This window comes from Pseudonaja textilis, chromosome 2 (assembly GCF_049901715.1).
Source record: "Pseudonaja textilis isolate UNSWEBS1 chromosome 2, rPseTex1.2, whole genome shotgun sequence".
NCBI classification, from domain to species: Eukaryota; Metazoa; Chordata; class Lepidosauria; order Squamata; family Elapidae; genus Pseudonaja; species Pseudonaja textilis.
The window spans coordinates 3,186,905-3,204,866 of NC_141991.1; the positions used below are offsets into that span (position 1 = coordinate 3,186,905).

At 40.8% G+C, this 17,962-nt stretch overlaps 2 protein-coding genes across 11 annotated transcripts in view; both read left to right on the plus strand.

Moving 5' to 3' along the window:
• The window catches only part of LOC148126562 (uncharacterized), a 35,532-nt gene extending 29,411 nt beyond the window's left edge, over positions 1-6,121 (plus strand). For 6 of the 8 annotated variants that reach the window (XM_087928203.1, XM_087928206.1, XM_087928202.1 and 3 more), the window contains exon 2: positions 3,889-6,121. In XM_087928203.1, coding sequence (XP_087784329.1) covers positions 4,355-5,974 — 1,620 coding nt within the window. In that variant the 5' untranslated portion in view covers positions 3,889-4,354 and the 3' untranslated portion in view covers positions 5,975-6,121. Of the gene's footprint in view, positions 1-2; positions 685-1,732; positions 1,794-3,888 lie in introns of those variants that run through there. The other 2 variants (XM_087928201.1, XM_087928207.1) reach the window with 2 other exon arrangements.
• The window catches only part of LOC113453661 (uncharacterized), a 35,708-nt gene that overhangs the window by 9,671 nt on the left and 8,075 nt on the right, over positions 1-17,962 (plus strand). Inside the window, exons 1-2 of one of the 3 annotated variants that reach the window (XM_087928095.1) lie at positions 11,871-11,983; positions 14,004-17,201. The exons of 1 other annotated variant lie outside the window; for it this stretch is intronic. In XM_087928095.1, the coding sequence (XP_087784221.1) occupies positions 15,401-17,201 (1,801 nt within the window). In that variant the 5' untranslated portion in view covers positions 11,871-11,983; positions 14,004-15,400. Of the gene's footprint in view, positions 1-11,870; positions 11,984-14,003; positions 17,202-17,962 lie in introns of those variants that run through there. One more of the 3 variants, XM_087928093.1, reaches the window with a different exon arrangement.

Here is a 17,962-nt window from a genome sequence, read left to right on the forward strand (position 1 = left end):
GGGGATCCTTTGGGATGTTCAGTTGTATAGGTAGTCCTCGCTTACCATTTGTTCCCTGAGCCTTCAAAGTTACAATGGCACTTTAAAAGCAGACATTCACTTGTACACAAATGTGTGGTAATCCTAGCACATTCAGTGACCACACATCAGAAGTTCCTGTGGGTATGAAGGTGCAGGAAAGGGAGTTGCACCAGGTGAGATATTGCCAACTGCTGCACGTTGATGGTTGCAGCATCCCACACTCATGATCCCCAGTTGTGACCTTCCCAGCTAGCTTTCTGCCAAACAAAATCAATGGGAATACTGGTAGGAAGTTGCAAGTTAGGCATAATTGCCTTTAACAACCCACAGTGATTTGTTTAATGGGCAAAATTGGTGCTTCAAATCTTGCAGAGGCTTTCGGCATCAATTCATCAGTTAAAGCCCCCACATCTCTAAAATTAACTCAGGTTGGACTGTATCCATTTTAGGACATTTTTCGGGTTGAAAAAACTCGTGGATTTTCCACATATATACATTTGTTGGTCCTTGTATTTGTACTTCTCTCTGTATGCATATATTTGCAATTGGATAATCTCTTCCCAGCACTTCCAGATATGCAGCCATGTGTAGACGCTTCTTGACTTTTATGATTTTACATATCAGAATACAGTAAGAATCCTTAGTCCTTAGCAATTCTTAAAGGTAGGTAAACACAACCTCAGATAAACAATAATGCTTGACATGTCACCATTTATTCCACAAAAAGCCAAAATAGAGAAGCCTTATGTGAAAAAAATAATATCATTGAACATCTTGTAGAGCCACCCATAGGAGCAATAACTTGAAGCAATTGTTTTCTGTATGACTTTATCAGTCTGTAACATCGCTGTGGAGGAATTTTGGCCCACTCTTCCTTACAACATTGCTTCAGTTCATTGTGGTTTGTGGGCATTTGTTTATGCCCAGCTCTCTAGAGATCCCACCACAGTGGGACCTTCAATCAGGTTGAGGTCTGGACTTTGCAGTTGCAACACCTTGATTCTTTTAGTTTTCCGCCATTCTGTTGGAGATTTGCTGGTGAGCTTGCAATCATTGTCCTGTTACATAATCCAATGTTGGCCAAGCTTTAGCTGTTGGACCCATTTGACTCTAGAATACTTTAGTATAGAGAGGAGGTCATAGGAGACTCAGATAGTGCAAAGTGTCCAAGTCTTGTTTTTGCAAAACAAACCCAAATCATCCACCTCTCCATCACTGTGTTTGATGGTCGGTATGAGATGTTTGTGCTGATATGCTGTGTTTGGTTTTCATCAAATGCGGCACTGTGCATTATGGCCAAACATCTCCACTTTGGTCTCATCTGTCCAAAGAACCATGTTCCAGAAGTCTTGTGATTTGTTCAGATGCAAATTTGGAACTCTAAGTGTTGCTGACATGTCCTTTCTAGAAATCAGAGGCTTTCTCCTTGCAACCCTTCCAAACGAACCATACTTGTCCAGTCTTTTTCTAATTGTATTGTCATGAACTTTAACACTTAACGTGCTAAACGAGGCCTGTAGAGCCTGAGATGTAATGCTTGGATTTTTTGTAATTTCTCTGAGCATTGCACATTCTGAACTTGGGCTGAATTTGCTGGGACTTCCATTCCGGGGAAGATGGGCAATTGTCTTGAATGTTTTCCACTTATGAATGTGAAATGTAGAATGATGGAGTTTAATTGTTTCAAAATCGTCTTATAACCCTTTCCCAGAAAACGGAATAACAGAATTAAAGGGGCCCTTGGAAGTCTTCTAGTTCAATCCTCAGCTCAGGTAGGAAACCTATACCATTTCAGACAAATGGTTGTCCAATCTCTTGCTTAAAACTTCCAGTGTTGGAGCATTCACATACTGTGCATTCAGAAAGTATTCAGGCGTAAATTTTGTAATGCAGAAGCCTGATTCTACAGTTGCTGAAATTAATTTTCCCCTCATTAATCAACACTCAGTACTTCTGTTTTCATGTTGTCATTATGGATTTCTGAGTGTACATTAATGAGAAAAAAATGATTTTCAACAGCTGTAGTATCAGGCTGAGCATAACAAAATTGACAAAATGAAGGTGGGTCTGAATACTTTCTGGATGCACTGTAGATGAGCAGCAACAATTGCTTCTCTAAGGTCCCTGCTGTCATCTTTACTCTTTGGCATTTAACACAACCTCAATTCCATTGACCAGCAAACTCCTAGAACTTTGGCTTTTGGGGGGTTTGTTTGTTTATTTTTGAATATACATCAATATCAATACATGAACGGTGAGGCATTTGGGAATCATTCATTTGTAATGGTAGTATTAATAATATTTGTTACTTAAATCATACTTATGTAATTGTAATGTTATTATACATATTTGTGTTAAAATATAGGCCTTCATTATTTAGTTGTTCAGCATTTTAATCTGCCCTTCTAATGACAATAACAGTATAATTAAAACATACATAGTATCACCATTTTTCAACATCTAACCTTTACATCTAGCTATTACTTTTAGTATATTATATAGAAATATGTATAATCATATTCCCTCTTTTTTTTTCTGCCTCTGTTCTAGCTCCTAGTAAAGCCAATCTTGTGTTACAAAACATTTCCTCTATCAATCATCTCTTGTCCATTTTACTATTTCAATTCTTATCCGACAGTTAGTCAACAAGTTATTTTTAGGTAATCCAGGAAGATTTCAAAATGTCTCCTTAAGTCTACTCTATAAGTTCAATCATAACTCCTGGTATTCGAAAGTCACTTTATTTAGATGCCCCATGTTCTCACCATTAGAGCTCCAGTAGTCATGAAATAGATAAGTATAAAACAGTAGATAGCACGGCAGTCCTCCAGATGTTATTTATTTCCACTCTCTGTCTTATCGGTATTTTTCCCAGGGTTATAGGAGTATTCACCAATAGGTGGCGCCTTCAGCTTAACTTTCAACATTGCACAAAATCTGACAGGTTCTGTTGGTATTTATTCAAACAAATAATCAAAATTCAGACAAGTAATTCCAGCATTTTAAAATGTCTTATTGCCCATAAAAAATTAGAAATCCAATCTTTCTATGTTTTTAAAGGTTTTATGGCTTTCCTTTTAAGAATCTTTTCTTTCAGATCTGTGATTCTTCTCTCTGTAATTGTTCATTGCTTAAACAAACTTTTCAAAGAGTCTCCTTTCCAGAATTTATTTTCTTTATGGTAGATATTAGGTAAAAAAAAAAGAAAAGAATCACCTCACCTAGTTCCAGTCACTGTTCATCCACATCGCTCCACCACATTCTTCCTTTCTTTGGCTGCCCCAGCTTCACGGCAGCCATTATGGCTACCTCTCCTCTTCATTATTGGATGAGAGGGAATTAGCCCTGGGTCAAGCAGGAGAGCCTCTTCTCTCCGCGACCTGCAGGGCACCCCTCCACTCTTCGTCACCCCTACACAGGTGAATTCCTCCAACAAAGGAAGACCCACTCCTCATATCCGATAGAGCTGCAACATCAACCGGAAGTCTGAACTTTGGATTTTATAGATGCAGTCACGCTTGCTGATGATAATTCATCAAGAGCATTTGATTAGCATCACTGGGCTGCTATTTAGCCTCTTCATACCTATGGAAGAAAGAGAATGTACTCTGTTTTTCTCATAATTATATTTGATGATAAACCTTTGCAGGGCTAAGAATTTGTGACTGACACAAGTCAGCAAGTGAATTTCATCATTGAATAGATAATGGAATTTGGATCTCGTTAGTCAAATGTCTTACAATTAATGTAAGAAATTATTCTAACATGATGGCATGTTTGCTTTTTCATTGTAATGTACACTTTTTTCATATCTTCTGCAACCCTTTTATAAACAATAAAAGTCATATTTTCATTTGAATCTTACAGACAAAGATGATGCCAGAAGACCACACTGAACAACTGAGAATAACAAGCAATATTGAAAAGCAAAACAGATTGAGGCAGAAATAAAAATATTTTCCATTTCCTTCAGAAAAACCGCACAATTCTTCTCCTTCTCCAGTAGATGAAAGACAAAGGAAAGAAAATAAAGAACGAGATTTCAAGCTTGAAAAAGTAGAGTATGCGGAACTCAAAGACACATTACATAAAAAGGTCAGAGGAGATTATTTTTCCATTTCTGAAACAGAGGGAAATATCTGGAAGTCGGTGAGGAGGAAAAGGTTAATTGGATGGGCACATCGGGCAGTCAGTAATGCAGGCTTTGCAAATGACAAGTGATTATGCATGGGAGAATCCCTCTGGAGAACAGCCATACTAATTATCTGAATGTGGTAAAAGCTTTTGTCAGAACTGCTCATTTTTGGTTCGTGGAAGGACCCACAGAGGAGAGATGCCCTACAAGTGCTCCCAATTTGGTAAATGCTTCAGCAAAAATTGCAACTTGGTGATGCATCAGCAAACTCACACCAGGGAGAAGCCGTGTGACTGTTCTGATTGTGGGAAACTATTCACTGGAAATTTCCACCTCATGAGACACCTGAGGACTCACAGAGAGAAACCCTTTGAATGTCCTCTTTGTTGGAAAAGTTTCATTACAAATGCTCACCTAGTGATACATCAGAGGACTCATACAGGAGAGAAACCCTTTGAATGTCCTCTTTGTGGGAAAAGTTTCAGTCACAATTCCAACCTGGTAAGACATCAGAGAACTCACACAGGAGAGAAACCCTTTCAGTGTTCTGATTGTGAGAAATGTTTCAGTCACAATTCCAACCTGGTAAGACATCAGAGAACTCACACAGGAGAGAAACCCTTTGAATGTTCTGATTGTGGGAAATGTTTTAGTCAGGATTCTGACCTGGTGAGCCATCAGAGGACTCACACAGGAGAGAAACCCTTTGAATATCTTGATTGTGGGAAAAGTTTCATTACAAATGCTCACCTAGTGATACATCAGAGAACTCACACAGGAGAGAAACCCTTTGAATGTCCTCTTTGTGGGAAAAGTTTCAGTCACAATTCCAACCTGGTAAGACATCAGAGAACTCACACAGGAGAGAAACCCTTTCAGTGTTCTGATTGTGAGAAATGTTTCAGTCACAATTCCAACCTGGTAAGACATCAGAGAACTCACACAGGAGAGAAACCCTTTGAATGTTCTGATTGTGGGAAGTGTTTTAGTCAGGATTCTGACCTGGTGAGCCATCAGAGGACTCACACAGGTGAGAAACCATTTGAATGTCCTGATTGTGGGAAAAGTTTCAGACAGAATTCCCATCTGGTGATACACCAGCGAACTCACACAGGAGAGAAACCCTTTGAATGTCCCGATTGTGGAAAAAGATTCAGTCAGAATTCCAACCTGGTGATACACCAGGCAACACATACAGGAGAGAAACTGTATGAATGTCCAGAGTGTGGAAAAAGTTTCAGTTACCGTTCTAACCTGATGAAACACCTGAGGACTCACACAGGGGAGAAACCATATGCGTGTCTGGAGTGTGAGAAAACGTTCAGTTCCCATTCTAATCTGGGAAAACACCGGAGGACTCACACAGGAGAGAAACCGTATGTGTGTCCGGAATGCGGGAAAAGTTTCATTTACCCTTCTGTGCTTGTGAAACACCAGAGAACCCACACAGGAGAGAAGTCCTACAAATGCTCCCAATGTGGTAAATACTTTAGTGAAAATGGCAACTTGCTGATACACCAGAGGACCCACACGGGAGAGAAGCCGTATGAGTGTCCAGACTGTGGTAAAAGTTTCAGTTATCATTCTGACCTGGTGAAACACCAGAGGACTCACACAGGAGAGAAGCCATATGAGTGTCCGGATTGTGGGAAAGAGTTTAGTACTAGTTCTAATCTTATAAATCATGTAGTTTTACACACAGGGGAGAAACCTTTCATATGTGCAGTCTGTGGACGATACTTCAGGCATAAATCATCTCTTACTGCACACAAGGCAATCCACATGAGGCAAAAGTTGATGAGTTTAGAGAAGGCCTGAAATTTGGGATCTCCCACTGAAAGTGTAGGTTAGAAATTTACTATTTGAATTCTATTTTTACTCAAACGTATCTCAGGATTAGACCTATAGATGGGGAGAAGAAAATGGAAAACGTTAATTTAATAAAATTAAAACTGTTTCTGGTTATCAGCAGAAGTTGTGGAATTCCTCAAAAAGGCTTTTGGGTAGTATTTTTTGTATATTGATTATGGAACTCCCACAGGTGGAGTTTCAGTCTTCTACCTTGGTGTCCTCCACATTTTGAGTGCCAGAATTACCTCAGCCAGCGTACAAGTAGTCCTCAAGATAAAGAACTAATTACTGTTGCATGTTGCAATGGCCGTTAAGCAAGACTGCTTTGCTGAAGTACCCCTAACCCTCTGTTCTCTCTTATGTGGCCATTAAATAAATTTGTGAGTTGTTAAGCAGAATAGTGATTACCTTAGGGTTGTGGGCATAACACAGCCCCAGGCTTGCCTTCCAAAGGCCTTCCCTCCCCCACAGGATCCTCACAGGCCTTTTCACTCCCAGTGTGTCCCTGAAGTCCTTAGGCCGGACTCCCATTCCACTAGGCCTCACACCCTCCTCCTCATCTTTTGAAGATCTCTGAACCTCATGTTAGGGAAAGAGGGCAGGACACGTATTCCTTGGATGTATGACTGTGTCCTGGAAGCAGGCGCAGTGGTAGGATTCTGCTGGTCCGGTCCGGTTTGCCTGAACTGGTAGTGCTGCACACCTGACCACATCCCTTCCCCTCCCAGTCACTCGTCTTGGATGAGGCTGAAGATATGTTGCTGGAGCTGAACGGCAGGACTTTAAAGCATTTTAAAGTAGCCTGGAACAAGAATCCTTTTCTCTTCCCCGCCATCCCGTTTGGAAGATAGTGAGTTCTGCTGTTGCTGACTGACCACCTCCATGCTTCCTACATGAAGTAGATTGAGTGGGAAGTGGCTGGTGAGTGTGGGTTGTGAAATTAAGCCTCCTTCCTATAAAATCCATTCAGAAAACACAAAGGAGCAGATACGGTTTAATTCTGCTTTAGCCCAGATTGCTGGAGAGAAAGTAGTTAAAAATTATTACTTAATTAACTAATTCATTGGAAATTGTCATGTTATGGCTTTTCATGGGATGTAGTGCTTATGATGGGCTATAAACAGATAATACTGAGCCTTAAAATTATGTTATGGAGGTAGAAAGGCAATTAGATTTGCTGACCTTCCTAGGTATGATTTTCAATAGTCAGTTGCTGCTGTTTTAAACTACTAATATAATTAAACCAAATACCTATCTCTAAATTTAAGACAGCACTAACCCTAGAACGTTTTAATGGACTAGGAACAGCCATCCTGGAAGAGATATTTAGGGGAGGTGGGGAACTTTACTCTTTAAAGCTGTGTCCTTGTGATGAAGGGGCAGCTTATATTACAGTTTTATAGATTAATCCACCAGTAGAAAATAGGTAACATGCATTTAAAGTCAATCCATGCATTTAGTGAGGAGGAGGTTATATTAAATCAGAGTCCCCCAAAATGGTACAAGGTGCAATCCAGTAGAAGTGCCTTGATAGTCCTGTCCAAGCAGAGACACAAGTGTGATAAGTATGGAATCTTATTAAATCAATTCATACAGAAATACAACATTCAGTATCTTTAAATTTGGTAATTCTTTCATGTTACTGGCTTGGGAGTAATCAAATGATCAGGTCTCATGCTGCCTGGGGAATTCTGGGAGTTGAAGTCCACATGTCTTAAAGTTGCTAAGCTTGAAAAACATTCAGAAATACAATAACTTCTTGTGACCCTGGGTTATTTTCCTGCATTTTGGGAATAAGGAAATCTAGTTAGATGCTAATTGGAAGGAAGGTTAAAGCAGCAGATACACAGTCCTTGACTTAGAACCATTTGTTTAGCCTCGATTCAAACTTACAACAGTACTGAAAAAAGTGACTTATGACTGATCCTCTCTCTTATGACTGCTGCAGCATCTCCATGGTCACATAATCAAAATTCTGGCACTTTGCAACCAGCATATATTTACAATGGATGCAGCAACCTGGGATCACGTGCTAATTTCTCTTATCTATTAGTTAATGAGGGTAAAATTATTTGTAACAGAAGTTGCTCTGCTGCTTCCAAACTAAATGATGATAAAGCCTCTGAATAGTTACGGCAGGCAGTCTTTTTGTCACCGAGCATGGAGATATATATATATTTATTATATATTTATTTATATATAAATAAATAAATAAATAAATAAATTTGGGGCTAGCCTACTGCTGTGACAGTGGTTTGTTCTTCATCCTGATTGGGAGTCTTGGTCTGTGTTTATTGGTCTTGGAATTTGCTGTTTGCTGACCAATAAACACAGACCAAGACTCCCAAGAAGGGAGAAAAAAGGAAGAAAAAAACATTCTGGCACAGCAGTAGGCTAGCCCCAAATTTAAAACTGAAATGGCTGTGAAAGTCTGACTCACAGACAAACACAATACAGAAGCCTGATGATGGCAGATGAGATTCTGCTGAAACGTTGCTACAACTTTAAAAGCACAACTATAATGACGTGGGAAAATACCTGAACAAAGCTGAATACCATACATGTAAGCACCCGCGAAAACTTAAGAAAATAGATAGATAGATAGAGATACATAGATATATATATAGATATAGATATACACAAGTATGTATATGTGTGTGTATACATACATACATACATACACACACACACATACAGTATATACACAGCAATTCAAGAAAATGCTTCATCTAAGGCCATGCTCACCCGGTCACATGACTACCCAGCCATACCTGCCCAGTCACGACCACCAAGCCACACCCACACAGTCACAAGACCACCAAGCCACGCCCACCAAGCTATGCCCACCGAACCACTAGTAAAAAAATAATCCCACCACTGATAGCAACCGCTATTTTCAGTGTGCTCGGGATTCATCCCTGGGCCATGTGATGGACTTGTGGAAACAACTGCCATTTTGTCACACTTGTCCCTGGGCCAAAATGGTGGCTGCTTCTGGGTGACTGTCACGTGGGAGAGGGAGATACTGCACTGAAAATGGTGGCTGCCTCCAGGAGATTTCCAAAAGGTAAGTGTGCGATGGGTGAGGGACATGTTGGGAGTAGGCCCAAGGCCCAATGAAAACAACAATTTCACATGTACAAGTTGTTCTGCCTTGGAAATGAACCTGATGAAAAAGAGCTGTAGGAATATTGAGCTGAGAGAAAAGGGATTGAGAATCTCTGGGTTTATGAGCAACTCCTGCCGGCATCTCTTTTTCTCAGAAGTGCCTGCTTGTTACTCTTTGATGGCCCTTTATAATAGCAGCACCATATTGCTGACATATTTGTTGTAACCCTATTTGGTGGTGACACCGAGAAAAAAACTGAACAGTGAAAAATCTTTCATTTTTAATAATGCATTGTGTTAGAACTATCAATAGCTTTTGACAAAGAAAAAATTGGGTAGTGTGAGTGTTGCTATAAACGCTAGCCTAGGGCAAAGCAAGACAGTTGCCTCAAAGTGCGAGATGTACAGTGAATAAGATTAATCATAAATGTAATAAATTGTAATGTAAAGCCCTTTTCTCAATTTTTGCTCTGTGGTGAGGTCTCCACACATACAGTGAGTTTCTGACGCACTACAATTTTTCAGATAATCTGTAATCTGTCTCTTGTACATTCTGCATCTCTATGACTAATCTATCTTCCTCAGCTTCCTTTCCTTCCTCATTATAAATTTAAAATTTGATAATCAGTTTATTACAGGCCAGAACAAATAAAAATGCTCAGTACAATTAAAAATTCTAGTATAAAATAATAAATAACTAAATTCTATAATAAAATCCAGTCTGTCAAATTATAGTCTAACCATACTAAAATTACAATCCATAAACTGGCCCAAATTTAAATTTGAATTGTATATCAGTCCAGTCACTCACTATCTCTGATAATGTGAGTTGCAGTTCGGCTTCTGCCTCTTAATTTGTGGTTGTATTATATCAGCCCGCAGCCCTAAGTTCTATGAACGTACAACATTTCTTTATGCAGTTAAACAATTAGAATGACTAAACTGGATCTGTTTTGATGGGCATTTAGATTTCCTCATGGTACACCATCCATGTATTAACCTGGCACAACTGCGTTTATCCCAGGACTTCTTTTAAAGTAGCTACTGAGCACCATTTGGGATGTTCAGATTTATTGACAGTCCTTGCTTACCTTTGACCACTCAGCTTTCAAAGTTAAAGTGGTGCTGAAAAAGAAGACTTACAACTTTTCCTCAAAGTTGTGACCATCACAGTTATTTGGGAGGGGGGAGGGGATGGCATTGGCTTGCATGTATGACAGTTGCAGTGTCCCAGAATCATGGACTCACCAATTTGAACCTTCACAATTGGCTTCCAACAAACCAAATCAATTGGAAATTGACAGGAAGTTGCAAGTCACAGTCATGTGACATGGCTCTGAGCAGACCAAGGTTATTTGCTTAATAATCACAGCCAGGAAGAATATTGTAAGTTGGCATGGTTAAGTGATCTCATACTTAACAATCACGAAGTAGAAAAGGATGTGCTGGTCCAATGGCTTTTGTAAGTTATAATAACTTTATTGTCATTGTACATGTATAAAATTAAATTGAAAGAGAGGATTGCCTGAATTGGGATGTCACCAGTGTGGTTGTGGACAGTATTTCTTGCCTTTTTCTTATTTGGAGTGGTGGACTTCCATGGCCAAAAATGATCCTTTAAAACTTGCTGAAATTCTTAGGATCATTTTATCAATTAAGCCTCACCCTGTCCCTCTAAAATTAGATCAAAAACTGTGAGTGCACCCACATGTATGTATGTATGTATGTACATATGTATAATCTGACCACAGCACTTCCATCTATGTATGTTGATAACCCTTTCTATGAATTCGGGATCAAACAAGTAAATTTTATGATTGAATGTACCTTTCCCAACAGCAGTGAGAGGGATCTAGGAGCCCTAACGGACAATCACTTTAAGTACGAGCTAGCAGTGTGCTGCAGCTGCAGAAAAAGCCAACACAGTCCTACTCTGCATCTCCAGGGGGATAGTATCAAAAATCACATGAAGTGTTGGTAATGAATTACTGCAGCACATGAAATACTGTCAATAAGTTTTGGTTACCATGATACAAAAAAAAAAAAGATGTTGAGGCTCTAGAAAGAGTGCAGAAAAGAGCAACAAGGGTATTTAAAGGGCTACAGGCTAAAACATCGGATGAGCGGTTGCAAGAACTGAATATGTCTGACACAGAGGAGTAAGGGTGACATGATAGCAGTTTTTCGCTATTTGAGGGTCTGACACATTAAGAGGGAGTCAACCTATTCTCCAAAGTGCCTGAGAGCAGTAAAAGAAATAACTGAAGGAGACATCAAAACCAAATCCATCCAAGAAAAGAGACACTGCCTCTCCGTGAAACCAATTAATCAGTGGCACAGCTTGCCTCCACAACTTGTGGGTACTCCAATAATGGGATTTTTTAAGAGAAGCCTGGACAGCTGTTTGTCCAGAATAATTATATATAGAGTCTCCTGCTTAGAGAGATGGTCCCTTCCAGCTCTTATTCCTGTTTGAACTTCATAAACTTTTAGGACTCAGCACGTAGCGAAACTTCACAAGCTAAGTAGTTTCCCATTTCACTTGGCTCAGTTGCTGGGAGTCGAAAACGACAGCATGTAATCAGGGAAAACATCTTGCAGACGCCTTAGGCAGAGACAGGACAAGCCAGTTTTTCGACCTCCAATGGCGAGATGGCGGTCAGATAGGCCGCATCTGAGATTAGAAAGCCAACACTGCCAGAGCGGCACCTATTGGAGCGAAAAGGAACAGAAACCATTGAGTACCGATTTGCTAGACAGGATGGGAGGAGAGGAGAAGCGCAGATGTACTTCCTCTTCCGGATCATTCATGGGAGGAAGGTGGTGTGTTGTTTCCGCTCTTCCAAGGATCAAAGCATCGGCTGTCAGGTGAGTTGAGGGCAGGTGGGAGGAGAGGCCGGGACCAAGTTGGCCTGTTTGGTTCGGACGCTGCCAGCCAATGCGCGTCTACGAGGGTCGCAACATCCCACCCTCGTGGTCCCCATTTGTGACCTTCCCGGCTAGTTTCTCGTAGGCAAAGTCAGTGGGGGATCCTGGCTGGAAGGTGCGAGTCACAGCCACGCGAAATTGCCTTTAACAACCCGCAGTGGTTGGTTTAACACCCGCAGAAGAGCAGATGTTAGTTGGCACGTTCATATGACAAACATGCTTCATGTTCGGGCTGCTTAGTGACACAGACACCGGTCCCAAATGCAGTCAGTAAGTGAGGACTACTCGCATGGAGAAGTCACCCGAGGAGTTCTGGACAGTGTTTTCTGCCCTTATTGGGAGCTGAGTCCTTCCATGGGTATCACTGGTGCTTCAAATTTTGCAGAGGCTTTTGGCATCATTTCATCAGTTAAAGCCCCACATCTCTTAAAGTTAGCTCAGAAGGCTTGCCTGTTGGGGACATTATTTTAGGTTGAAAACACATGGATTTTCCACAATATATACATTTGTAGATCTGTGTACTTCTATTTATCTTCTGTTTGCCTATATAATTGTATAATCTATCCCCAGCACTTCCAGCTATGCAGTCATGTGAAAAACAAAAGTGCACCCTCTTTGAGTTGTATGGGTTTACATATCCGGATACAATAACAATTATTCAGTCCTTAGCCATTCTTAAAAGTAGGTAAGAACAACCTCAAATGAACAATGACATGACATATTACATCATGTCACTATTTATTCTACAAAAAGAAAGCCAAAAAAGAGAAGCCATGTGTGAAACCTAATACTTTATGATGTGTTACAGGGTTTCCTGCCTAAGCAGGGGATTGGATTTAAAGACCTCCAAGGTCCCTTCCAACTGTTATTCTATTCTATTCTCTATTCTCTTCTGTTTTCCCTTTTTTTCCTATTCTATTATTTATTCTTTTCTATTCTATTCTCAATTCTTTTATATTCCACTCTCTTCTTTTCTATTCTATTTTATTCTTATTCTATTGTATTATCTTGTAGAGCCACCTTTAGCAGCAGTAACTTCAAGTTATTGTTTCCTGTATGGCTTTATCAGTTTCTTGCATTGTTGTGGAGGGATTTTGGCCCACTCTACAACATGGCTTCAGTTCATTGAGGTTTGTGGACATTTGTTTATGCCGAGATCACTTGAGGTCCGTCCACTCAATCGAGATCTGGACTTTGACTGCCATTGCAACACCTTGATTCTTTTCTTTTTTAGCAATTCTGTTGTAGATTTACTGGTATGTTTTGGGATCATTGTCCTGTTGCATAATCTGATGCTGGCCAAGCTTTAGCCGTTGGACAGATGGCTTCACATTTGCCTCTAGAATACTTTAGTATAGAAAAGAGTTCATAGTCAACCAGAAAACTCCTACAACTTTGGCTTTTATAGATGTACTCACACTTTCTGATGACAATCGATCAAGAGCACTTGATTAGCAGCACTTGGCTGCTACTTCGCCTCTTCATACCTAGGGAAGCAGTAAGGGTGTCCTGAGCTTTTCATAGTTTTTTGCTTCTCCATTTTGGGTTTCTTTTGTAAAGAAAAAAATGACATGAGTATAATATGTCATGTGTTGTTGTTCATCTGAGGTTATATTTACCCATTTTTAAGAACTGCTAAGATGCCAGATGATTTTTACTATGTCCAGACACATAAAAATTATAGAACTCAAAGAGAATGTTCCTTCTTTTTCGCATGATTGTATTTGATGATAACCCTTTGCAGGGCTCAGAATTTGTGGCTGACCCAAGTCAACAAATGAATTAAATGATTGAATGAATATTTGAACTTGGATCTTGGTAGTCAAATGAATCATAACTGATGTAAGAGGTTATTCTAGCATTGTGGCATCTTTGCTTTTTACTTGTAATGGATACTTTTTCTTTTTTCACACATTTTGCAACCTTTTTATAAAATTACACTTTCCTTTGAATCTTTTAGACAAAGAGGATGACAATAAGAGCACTCTGGATGACTGAGAATAACAAGCAACATTGGAAAGGAAAGGAAATGAAGCCAGAAATCAAAGTATTTTCCATTTCTTTCAGAAAACCACGCAATTCTTCTCTGTCTCCAACAGGTGATAGACAAAAAAGAGAAAAGAAGTGATTTCGAGCTGGAAAAAGTAGAGTGTGCGGAACTCAAGGATACATTACATGAAAGGTCAAGGGAGATTATTTTTCTGTTCAGAAAAGAGGGAAATATCTGGAAGTTACCAGGGAGGAAAAGATCAATTGGATAGCCATGTACAGCAGACAGTAATGCAGGCCATGCTCTGGGAGGAAGAAAATCACCACTAAATCAAAGTACCACTAAACAATGAATCATCCATATTTTCGACTTCCTCAGGAATACTAATTTCTGGGAATTGAACAGTCACATAGTATGCTGTGCCGCTCACATATAGACACATAACTGTGGTTTAGTGGGTTTCTTAATATTCCTCTGCAACTCCCTTCACCCAAAACCCAGAACTGTCCAAATTGAATCCAGCGACAAGCAGACCAATGCTATAGTGCAATGGCCAATGAGTCCACCAGGCACCTGAAAGTTTCCCCATCAAAATAAACCTACCAGGCAAAATTACATCCACAAGACAAGAGGGTTCATAAGGCAAGAAAAGTCCAGAGTTCACAAGGCACGGTGTCAGTGTAAATTTAGGTAAGTCACAACAACCAGAAAACACACAGCTAGGAAATGAACATATTCCCAGCATCACTTCCATCTTGCTACCGTGCTAAATAGCCAGCTTCCATTGCAGCCCTTAAAAAAGAGTGAGGCTTTCTCCTCATGAGTAATCTGGTTGACCTTCTCTGCTCCTGCTTTTTCTCTGTCTTGGATCATCTTCCTCCTAACTGGCTGGCTGTAGCTGTATGCTTTCCCGACGCAAAACCTCAGGACTCCTGCTGCAGCGGTGCTTCAACCAAATCCTTATCAGAGGACGGATTGGAGCCATTGACCAACTCCCCTCCAGAAATGGGCAAAACTGGTTCATCTTCTACCGAACTGACATCTGAAGAGTGATCTGGGGAAGCATCTCGAGGAATTATCACAGGCAGACAGTAATACAGGCTTGAACTGGGAGGAAGAAAATAGTAGCTGCAAACAAAGCAAAACTAAACAAGGGATCACACATATTTTTGATCTCCTCAATAATATCAGTGGTGGAAAAGCTACATAGATGTGCCTATTGTGGGGAAAGCACAGATTGCAAATCACAACTGATTATGCATAAGAGGATTCACCCTGGAAAAAAGCCATACTAATGCTACGAATGTGACAAAAGCTTTTGTCAGAATAGTTCCCTTGTGGTTCATAGACAGATCCACAGAGGACAGATGTCCTATAACTGCTCCCAATGTGGTAAAGGCTTTCGCAAGCATAGCAATTTAGTGATACATAAGAGGACTCATACCAGGGAGAAACCGTGTGAGTGTCCTATTTGTGGGAAAAGTTTCATTGCAAATTCCCATCTGGTGATACACCAGAGGATTCACACAGGAGAGAAACCTTTTGAATGTCCTGATTGTGGAAAACATTTTGGTAGCAATTCCAGCTTGGTGACACACCAGAGGATTCACACAGGAGAGAAACCTTTTGAATGTTCAGATTGTGGAAAAAGTTTCAGTCTGAATTCTGATCTGGTGATACACCAGAGGACTCACAGAGGAGAAAAACCCTATGAGTGTCTAGAGTGTGGGAAAACTTTCAGTTATCGTTCTGATCTGATGAAACACCAGAGGACTCACACAGGAGAAAAACCATATGAGTGTCTAGAGTGTGGTAAATGTTTCAGTTACAGTTCTGACCTGGTGAAACACCAGAGGACTCACACAGGAGAGAAACCCTTTGAATGTCCTGATTGTGGGAAAAGTTTTAGTCAGAATTCCAACCTGGTGACACACCAGAGAACTCACACAGGAGAGAAACCCTTTGAATGTCCTGATTGTGGGAAAAGTTTTAGTCAGAATTCCAACCTGGTGATACACCAGAGAACTCATACAGGAGAGAAACCCTTTGAATGTCCCGATTGTGGGGAAAGCTTTGTTCATAATTCCCATTTGGTAATACACCAGAGGACTCACACAGAAGAGAAACCCTTTGAATGTCCTGATTGTGGAAAACATTTCAGTCAGAATTATCACTTGGTGAACCATCAGAGGACTCACACAGGAGAGAAATTGTATGAGTGCCCTGATTGTGGTAAACAATTTGGTTACCATTTTAACCTGGTGAACCATCAGAGGACTCACACAGGAGAGAAACCGTATGAGTGTCCACATTGTGAGAAAAGTTTCAGTTACCATTGTAACCTTGTGATACACCAGAGGACTCACACAGGAGAGAAACCATATGAGTGTCCAGAGTGTGGGAAAAGTTTCAGTCAGAATTCTAACCTTGTGATACATCAGAGAATTCACACAGGAGAGAAACCCTTTGAATGTTCTAATTGTGGGAAGCATTTCAGTCAGAATTCCCAACTACTGATACACCAGAGGACTCACACAGGAGAGAAACCATTTGAATGTCCTGATTGTGGGAAAAGTTTCAGGAAGAATTCTGACCTGGTGAACCACCAGAGGACTCACACAGGAGAGAAACCGTATGAGTGTCCACAGTGTGGAAAAAGTTTCATTGCGAATTCCCACTTGGTGAAACACCAGAGGACTCACACAGGAGAGAAACCATATGAGTGTCCACAGTGTGGAAAAGGCTTCAGTCAGAATTCCAACCTGGTGAACCACCAGAGGACTCACACAGGAGAGAAACCCTTTGAATGTCCCGATTGTGGGAAAAGTTTCAGTTACCGTTCTAATCTTGTGATACACCAGAGGACTCACACTGGAGAGAAACCCTTTGAATGTCATGATTGTGGGAAATGTTTCAGTCTCAATTCCAGTCTAGTAATACACCAGAGAACTCACACAGGAGAGAAACCTTTTGAATGTTCTGAATGTGGGAAATGTTTCAGTCAGAATTCCCACCTCGTGATACATCAGAGGTCTCACACAGGAGAGAAACCCTTTGAATGTCCAGAATGTGGGAAAAGTTTCAGTCAGAATTCACACCTGGTGATGCACCAGAGGACTCACACAGGAGAGAAACCATATGAATGTCCGGAATGTGGGAAAACTTTCAGTTATGCTTCTGTGCTTGTGAAACACCAGAGGACACATACAGGAGGGAAACCATAAAAGTATCCAGATTGTGGGAATGATTTCCATATTTGACCTAACATTATCAGCCATGTACTTTATACACAAGGGCACAAATACACAAATGTCCAGTTATGGTTGAGATCCTGCTTTGCTTTAATTAACCCTACACCCTGCTGTTATTGATGTAGTTAAATGAATGCGAGTTATAAAGCGGAACACTGGCTACCGCAGGTTTGGGGAAGACTCTTGGAGGCAGGGTGCAGGGTCTCGCTTGCCTTCCAAAGGCCTCCTCTACCCCAACCCTTGGATCCCTCCCTGACAGAGTCCCCTTAAGCCTGTTCTTCAGTCTTTCCCAAATGGGACTCGCCAGGCCTCTCTCTCTGCCACAGCATCCCCACAGGATTTTTTCTTCTCTCACTGGGTCCCTGCAGTCTTTAGCCTTGAGTCCACCAGGCCTCACACCCTCTCCTCCTCCATATCTTTTGAAGATCTCTGAACCTCATGTTGGGGAAGGAGGGCGAGACAGATACCTCTGGGCCTCATGACTTTGTGTGGGAAGCAGCTGTCACTTGTAGTGTATCTGTGATTCATCCCTGGGCCATGGAGTTGACTTGTGGAAGCTTCTGTCATTTGCCACACCAACTTCAGAGCCAAAATGGCGGCTGCTTCTGGGTTACTGTCATGCAGGACAGTGCAGGAGAAACCCCTTTTTTGTGCCTTAACACTTCAGACCACATTAAG